Below are 8996 nucleotides of genomic sequence, written 5' to 3' on the forward strand. Positions count from 1 at the left end.
TCATCAATAAAGATAAATGAGCCCACTCCTTGAAACTTCCTCCACTGCTTCACAGATGAGCTTGTATGTTTTGGATCTTGAGCAAATCCTTTCTTTCTCTATGCTTTGGCCTTACCATCATTCTGGTGGAGGTTAATCTTAGTCTCATCAGTCCATAAAACTGTTCCAGAACTTTAGTGGCTCATCTCTGTACTTTGCAAATTGTAATCTCACCTTCCCATTCTTACCACTGATGAGTGGTCTGTATCTTGTGGTGTAGCCTCTATATTGCTGCTCTAAGTCTTCTTTGAATGGTTTGTTGATTGTTCACCCCTGCCCTGTGGAGAGTGAGATGTCACTGACAGATGTTTTGGGGTTTTTCTCCACAGCTCTCACATTTTTAGTCATCAACTGCTGCTTTCCTTGGTCAACCTGTTCAATGTCTGTTTCTCAGTGTGCCAGCAGTCTTTTATTTTTCAAGACATTCCAAGTTGTGGTACAAGCTATCCCCAATGCTTGTGTAAAAGCTGAAATTCGGATCTATCATCGCCTGTACATCTTCTGACCTCAAACTGTCTTCAGTGTATAGCGAAAACAAAGGAATTGACCTTGCTGTTCCAATACAATATATAAATGTGTAAATTGAATAGTGTGTGTGTGCTTGAGGTTAATCCTGTTTTGTATCTTGTCTGCTTTGGAATTAAAATAGGTTTCTCTGCTCCAGGAGACCATCATAGATAAAGAGTTTTATCTAAAGGAAAAAACATGTTATAGAGATGGGGCCATGACCTTGGGGGTTGAGGTTGTGATTTGATTGTGAAGTCAGAAATGTGGGAGGGAGATTGTGATCGTTAACCTTGTGCAGGGGAGATTGCGCACACAGATTAGGAGGGGACAATGCAAAAAAGGGCCTAAACTGTTCATAGTGGATCTTCTGCAGAATGAATACACACTAAGCCCGACAGCCAGACTGACAACAGTATTCTGCTTGACTTGGGTTCAGCTCATTAAATGGAAAACATTGTGGGAATAGACTGGACATATTTGTCCACCAGAGCATCAGAACATAAACAACAGTGTTTGAGAATGTGCTCAAACCTACGCTCATGTCCATACTTTCAAAATGACAATTCCAGAAATCATGCGAGGAATCTAAAGAGTTGTACAAATGCTGTAGTGTTATAAGTCTGTATCTGGAAGAGGAAAAATGTGAAATGTCTTGCATATCTCGCGTCTGATAGAGCTGGTCAGCCATGCTTCCTGCGTCAAGCTTGTTGCCATAGAATTTGAATGACAAATAATGCTGTGTTGTGGAACAAGGAGGCTTTAGACCAGGGATGGCATGATGGCCTTTTCTCAGGTAATGACATAATTATTCTCCAGTCATCTTTCCTTGAGCATCATAACTAGAATGTTTGAAGTAAACCATACTCAGCAGAATCATAACCAGTCTGAGAAACAGGCCTGGGTTCATTTAAGACATCACATTTTAAACTCTTCTCTTATTAATGTTTACCATAACGTATCCAAAATTACCTTAGAAGTGTGGCAACCAAACTGCTTCTTACACAGGAGTAAGTGGGAACAGCTACCCAGCAACTCTGGGCACATTTTATTTGTAAATGTATTATGAGGCTGATCACGGAGCTAAAGGACTGGTCCTTGTTGCAGACAGGCTCCCTGGTGTGGAATTGAATTGTGACCGTGCTAGTGATAACTGTGACTCCGGAATCTAATAGAGTGACGGACAATGGACTATAGATTTGGAGGATGAATGGTGTCCGTTCTTAGGCTTATCACCATATCATCCACCGTGACTTAATTGCTCGATCAGGCTCCTGCGGGTTTGCAGGGTCTTCCTTTGATGCAATGACTGCACTGCTGAGAGGCAAACAAGGTGAATACATGGGGCGGTACTTTGGGGAATAGGTGTGTTTTTTGTACGTACGCAGGGAAATCTAAAATTCTGAAAAGAAAAAAATAAAGAAGAGTCATACATTTGCATCACAGGCAGAAGATACTGTTAACATGTTTAAGATGTCCTCTGAAGAAAATCCCTGCATCTTCTAAGCATACTACTGCACCCAACATCTAAATGTTACTCTTCCTGACCCTAATGTCTCTTCAGCAATAATAACACAATGGCAGGACATCACAGATAAAGGTGGTTTGCTTTGGAGCTGAATCCACTATGCTCTCTACTGTGTTCTCTCTTGGGAACCAATCAGGAGACGATCTTACCCTGCTCCTTGTTGCCATGGTACTGGCTCCCAGCAAGTCCTAGATCCCATGTTATGGTCCTCAGTGGGTGTTATCACTGAACTGACTTATCTCTCTCTTACCCTGAGAGCAAAGCTGCAACAAATAAAATAAAAAAAGTCTGCTTCTTTTCTAAATGGATAATAATCGGCCAAATCACCCTTTTTGCATAATTGTCCATCAGCGTACATACTATGCTTGTGAATCAGATGCCTGTGATCTGTCAAAACCAGCTCTGCCAGCTCAGCTCTCTGTCTCGAGTTGGCCATGCACATGCACGCTAGTGTGTGCGTGCCCTCCCAAATTTACAGAGCATATGGCAGAGATGGAGAACGTACTTGCTGCCTCAGAAAAGTGGATTAATGAAAGGCCAGTGGAGGTATGACACTGACAGCAAAGTGCTTTATTCATTTCATGAAGAAGAAATTCTACTGGATGGCTCAATGGAACTGCCCCTGCCAGTTTGGTTTGAGTGACAGCTGGCTTGCCATTAGTTTCTGTCAAAGTAGAAGATCGGAGACTTTGTTGTACGTCGCTCTGGATAAAAGCCTCTGCCAAATGCCATTAATGTAATGAGAGGAACATCAGTCTAGATATCCTAGATTTACTTCCATGCAGAAATGTTATCATCGGCCTTGTAGTCTTTTAACTATGCCAAATGTCAAGATATGGTGCAGTTGTGAGGGAGGGGTATACAGAAAAAACTGAAAGGAGAGGTTCATTCTGTTGGGAATTGTGGACTCCAGAATTATTGGTACCCCTGATAAATCTTCACAAAAAGTGCTGTAAACTAATTTCCCCAAAAGACAGGTTACACAATGAGTCATTATCCTGCTGGACAATCTACCTACAACCAATATTTTCTGCCAAGGTTTCCTGGTACTTCGTTGAATTAATTGTGTCAATGATCTAGTGCCCTTGGACCACTGGCAGAAAAACATTTCCAAAATATCAATGATCCACTGCCATATTTGAAAGTAGGTATGAGGTGCTGAAAGTGTGTTTGTCCAAAACGTTCAATTTTGGTCTCATTTGCACTCTCTTCCAGTCATAATTCCAATGAGGTTTGGCAAACTAAAGAGTTTACTGTGCTCAGTAAGGGCTGTCTTTGTGCCACCCTTCCAACGAGTTTACTGGTATGGTATTATTATTATTTTTTCGACTTCAACTTCAATACAATGGCACCTCCATACCAGTAAGTGGCCTGGTATAGAGGTGCCATTATGGCCTGCCTCCCCATCTTCCTTGTTGTTCATGGGATAATATATTACAAAACCTATGTAGCGAGATAAGGCTCGGGGCCATAAGCGCTACGCATGGCGGCCTGCTTGACCTTCTCTCCTCTCCACCTCTCTCCCAACAGAATAAACACCTTCTGCTCCGCAGAGTCAGTCAGTGGGCCCTGTCCTCAATCTTCATCACAATAATGCAGAGAGGGAATGTACACACAACCACACTACACCACCCAGGATGTAGGCTTTCAACTCAATCACCTGTGAGGATTCATATACTATCCATCCTTGTACATCATGGTACCTTGTATAATATGCACGTATATACATATTGTGTCCCACAAAAGCAGAAAACGTATTATGCAAATGAGTAGCTTGAAAACTATCTTTACCCATGTATTAACAAAATTGCTGCCGACTTTCTTGTATTTTGCTGCTTTTCTATAAAACTCAATGGATGTTAGCATAACCATATCCGTTTTTATTTTGACCAAGAACTGGCACAATAATAGCCAGCCATCTTACTCACTATGATGCGGTACTCATGGCAAGCCAGCTACCTCATTCAGATAAAGGTTACAACGTATATCCATGCATTAGGGATGCTGAATAATGTCATGGTTGTTCCGTAGAATACAATCCCATTAATTGCTTTAATAGCTTTTAATAGCTGCTCACTTTTATTGTGTAAATGGGCAGTTTTTCAGCATATTCCAGCATTTTACAGGTATTCAGTTCAGTACTGGGACAAGAAATTGTTTTATACTTCCACACTGGCTCAGGAAAATTTCCACCCGAAAGAACTGTATGACAACCTGCAGGAAATGGCACTATAAAAAATATAATGGATTATTCAGTTGGATTAGCGACAGGTTGATTCGGCGGTCAATATCTCATTACAAGGGCGGGGATATGTTCACAGGGTGGGAGGGGTCAAAACACAGACACAATTCAGACAAATGGTGCTCGCTGCTTGGCAGGTCAGTTGGATGGATTTCTAAGGGTTGAAACGGAAATTTATTAAAGCATTACCTTTGTTTGTCAGCCTGCTCTTATAGTAAGTATTATGTACAAATAGATCATGATCCCTATTAGATCACTATCAGTGGTGTATTCATGTATGTTTCTGCCTATTACTGCCATCGCCTGGCCAAGTAGGAAAGCAGCAGCCTGGCTTCCCTCCAACCTGGAGCCACAAGCCACTATTTATTCCTCATTCACGGCCCACTTCATAATTGGGCAAGTTAAGCATGTGTATAGGCACTCTTTAGTGAGTACCTGACTGGAATGAGCCTGTGGGTGAATTTCTCATCCTCCCTGGGACTCACCCCCACCCCACCCTCCCAAACTGGATAAGGAAATTATGTTTTTGTTCTTTTTATGAAGAATGTGCCTGTCCCTTTTGTCCTGCACTCTATTCAACTCTATCAACCTGATGCATTTTCCTATCTTATGTTACTCCTCCATCTTATGCTATGTGACACAGTTTGTGGAGAATGTGGGCACAGTGCGCATGAATGGCAAGGCTGCTGGGTACCTGAGCTAGCAGCAGATCCCAATATGTACCCAAAAAATAAGTTAATGTAAATATTTAATTAGCCAATCATGTGACAGCAAGTACATGCATACAAGCTTGCAGACATGGTCATGAGGTTCATCTTTCTTTCAGACCGAAAGGTGAAGAAATGTGATCTCAATGACTTTGACTCTGGTGCCAGACATAGTGATTTCAGTATCTCAGAAACCGCTGATCTCCTGGGACTATAACAGCAGTCTCGAGAGTTTGCAGAGAATGGTGCGAAAAACTAAAAACATCCAGTGAGCAGCAGTTCTGTGGGAAGAAACACGTTGTTAATGAGAGAGGTCAGAGGAAAAGGGCCAGACTGGTCAAAGCTGACAGGAAGGTAGCATTAACAGAAATATCCATGCATTACAATTGTGGTATACAGAAAAGCATCTCTGAACACACATTGTCTAAGTGCACAAGCTACAGCAGCAGAAGACGTAATAATAATAAAAATATTAAATACCTAACAAAGTGTTCCCTAAGTGTATGTTTGTGCAAGGAACAATTCATAGTATAAACAAACGATGTAGCTCAATTACCCTCCTGTTATGCTATTACCTCCCTCAACTATTTTATTCTAGTTCCCTTGCCATGTGTGTTTTAAGTTCAAATGAACTGTTTTATTTATCATTATTTCTGAGCTTCCAGGAGCTCATAACCATGCTTCTAACTTCTCTTGCTAAACATGCTCAAATAATTTATTTTAATAATAAATGATTGACTGAATTTATATATCCCATTTAAAGTAATGAGATTGCAGTACTTTGAAGCAAGTATTCCTTTAATATTTCACATAAAAAACAATATATTATATTTCTCGGTTGATATCACTCTCACCAACAATATTTAACATACATTTTCAGGCATCACTGTTATTGAAACCTTCCAAGGGCATATCTGCAGAGCTCCAGGGTTACTGCCATCTTCATTTCCACAAGGAGATATATATGGAAAGACCCTCTCTGTAAAAGTGTCCACAAATGTGTAAATGTGTGACATGTCACTGGGGTCGAAGAAGGACACCTCCCCCCTGTCATAGTCCAGCTCCACTCTGATCCTGTGAGGTTTCCTCTCAAGGGTGAGTAGTGTTCCAGAAGCTGAGTAACACTGATCGCCGTCCCTCAGCAACAGAACCCAGTATCCCTTCGCTGGGCTGCATGTCACCTGTCCCTTCCTGCCGATCGACTCTTTAGCCACTCCTATGGTCCACTGAGGTTTGTCCTTCACGTCTACCTCCCAGCTGTGTTTCCCTGAGGTGAAGCCCTCTGAGCCCAACACGTTCACACAGTAGCTAAACCTCTCTGGGTTGTCAGGAAGTGGCAGCGTAACATTCGCGTATCTCACACTGGTTAGATCATCAGACAAAGAAAGTTTGGGATGAGCAGAGTTTGGGTCCAAGGTCACAGGTGCTGTAGGATAAATGAGTGAAAATGTAAAAGAGGATTCCTGGAGGAAGCTGGTGAACCATGTTGGAACTGAAGTGAGTCGACACTGGGAAGCCTTACTATCTAAATACTTAGACTGCACTTTATACTGTACATTTTATCTGACTGATATTTACCTAGATATGTGCAAGACTACATCAAATCACTATTATAGTTTTCTACACTAATTCATTATGATTTCCTTTGTAGTCTCATCCCCAATATACTCACTGTACTGCACCATCCCCAGCATCTTCTCGCAGACTCTGAACTTCAGGTTGCCCAGGTGTTTGGCCACATTTATCAGTGCCCCTGAGAGCAGCTCTGGGTCCCGCAGTGTGCACTGGGCTCTGAAATGACAAGCGGGAGTCAGTCAAACTGTGGGGTAGGAGTCACTACACCAGCTACTGACATAGTGATCATTACATACCTCACTGACGTCTGGCTGTACTTCTGAAAAGACAAAAAGGCAGTTATTTTAAAATGAATATCAGAATTCATGGTGATAACTCATATAGAAGGATACAAATTTAAGCATGATAAAAACAGAGACATTTATCACTTTCTCACCAATCACCTCTGAGCTAAATGTGATGTAATCCTTTTGGACATCATCACTTTGAATGTTATGCACTCTTTCTTTCATCATTCTGTCACCTTTTCTGTGCATAGTCTGTACCCACAGGAAATATGTTGATTGACAGGTATGTAGAACAATAAAATGTCATCCATTGTGGTCAATACTTAAAACATTTAGCATTTATGAATACAGTCAGAGATACTTTTAACTAGAAGAGGTCTTTCCTTTGATATTTAGGCCACTGAATTTGGTCAGCCAAGCAGCTTGTACAACGGCTATTGCTTTCTCTCAAGTTTAGCTTCGTCAGAACTACACCACACTGTGATTATATGCACAAATGTGATTATATGAATGCATGTTGACTACATTCATGTTTTTGTAGGCTGTCATGTGAATACCTTAAAGAATGGCATATCTTGTTCTTTCAGTTCCTGTTCCACATTGCTGATGCTATCTGAGAGAGAAGTGATCTGGTCCTGAATCTTCTTTAGCTCTTCGATTATAATCTTTCCCTTCAGCTTCTCTTCCTCCCTCAGTGCAGCTAGTCTGGCCTCCTCTTCCTCTCGCAGGAACTGGTGGAGTTTCTCAAACTCTGCCTTTATCTGTTTTTCTGTTGCCAACACTTGTTTCTATACAAAACAAAGAATCACAACTACATGATGCATGCATATGCTATCACATTGGAAACACAGATTGACAGTATAAAACACGGCAACTTACCTTTGTACATTGCACAATTTTTTCATATTGGGTATTGAATTTTTGACACTTTATCAGTTGATCCTGCACGGGTTTAAGGCTTGATTTGAGTTTTCCCTGGAATATAATGACACAAAAAAAAAGATATTATAGATTCACATACCATTACAAATGAGTGAAGTATATCAGGATTCATCTAAATATCCTTTACTGCATTTTGATAAAATTGAAATTGAGCATCTTACTCGCACAGTCCAGCAAACGCAAACACACAAACAATCAGTAATAGGGTTTTATTTCTATATTATGTTGAAATTATTTTTAATGAGGTCATTTTAGCTCTGCATATTATTTCACTGAAATATTCTCTGAAATTGGGACAACAAAACAAGTGCTTACCTTCAGGTCAGACACAGCCTCTTCTGTAGAGATTATATTATGAGTGGAATGATGTTCAGGAGATTCACAGAGAGCACACAAAGCCATCTTATCATCCACGCAGAACCACCTGGGCCTCTCCGTGTGTTTGTTGCACATTGTCACCCTCTCCATTGCTCCACCAGACCCTTCTTTTCTAGAGAGTGTCAGCATCTCCTCTTCAGCAACTCCCTCTTTACTGTAGGCTACATCCTTCTCTTCACCTGCTCCTGATTCCTTCCTCTGTACAAACGAGTCTGCGAGCACCTTTAGGCTGAAATTCACATCAGGTTGAGGCATAGATGATCTTCTGTTACAAACGGGGCAGTTTCTGGTATTTTTCTTCTCCCAGAAGCGATGAATGCATATTTTGCAGAAGCTGTGGTTGCAGTGAAGCGACACAGGGTCTTTGAAAATTTCAGAACAAACATGACAGCAAAGGAACTTGAGCAGTGATTTCTCTGCCATTGTTAAAGATTCACCTTGACACTGTAATGGCTGGTCTGTTACCCAACCTTACTGGATAAGTCCATCATCACCCTTACACTCTGTATGAGCATGTTGGAGTGTTTGGAATTTGACAATGCTCTGTTTATATGAACTATTATTCTGTATCGTATAATAAAGCAGTGATTTTCGTCGGACTTCGTGGGATTTCGAGGCAAGCTAGTTTGCAGAAACACTGTCTAGCAGTGCAGTTGTTAACGTGAGCCAACGGTGCGGCTTAGCTTAGCTCTTGGTCTATGACGTGAATGTAATGAAAACTTTGGTATGCGTTAATGCGCAGTGAAATTTGAACCGTCTGTTAATACTAGTGTACTTTCATTATTCTTTTTTGG

The 8996-nt window shown here is 41.1% G+C and overlaps 1 protein-coding gene across 1 annotated transcript; it reads right to left on the minus strand.

Moving 5' to 3' along the window:
* Positions 1–2203: 2203 nt before the first annotated feature.
* LOC133121198 (zinc-binding protein A33-like) lies at positions 2204–8625 on the minus strand. The gene is made up of 9 exons (XM_061230404.1): positions 8382–8625; positions 8140–8306; positions 7762–7857; positions 7440–7670; positions 7119–7134; positions 6892–6970; positions 6693–6811; positions 5955–6446; positions 2204–2259 (listed from the first exon to the last, which is right to left on the minus strand). Exons 1-9 carry the CDS (start codon positions 8623–8625, stop codon positions 2204–2206), a joined length of 1500 nt encoding a protein of 499 aa, XP_061086388.1.
* Between the last annotated feature and the right edge of the window lie 371 nt (positions 8626–8996).

Source organism: Conger conger, chromosome 2 (genome assembly GCF_963514075.1).
Source record: "Conger conger chromosome 2, fConCon1.1, whole genome shotgun sequence".
In the NCBI taxonomy this organism is placed as follows: Eukaryota; Metazoa; Chordata; class Actinopteri; order Anguilliformes; family Congridae; genus Conger; species Conger conger.

What these genes read in the sequence shown, in the direction of transcription:
- LOC133121198 (XM_061230404.1), bottom strand. Translation starts at nt 8,625, where the DNA reads ATGGCAGAGAAATCACTGCTCAAGTTCCTTTGCTGTCATGTTTGTTCT. An exon ending in GAGGAAGGAATCAGGAGCAG is followed by an intron (nt 8,307 to 8,381) that starts GTGAAGAGAAGG and finishes CTAGAAAAGAAG; the next exon opens with GGTCTGGTGGAGCAATGGAG. An exon ending in GCTGGGGATGGTGCAGTACA is followed by an intron (nt 6,447 to 6,692) that starts GTGAGTATATTG and finishes TTTATCCTACAG; the next exon opens with CACCTGTGACCTTGGACCCA.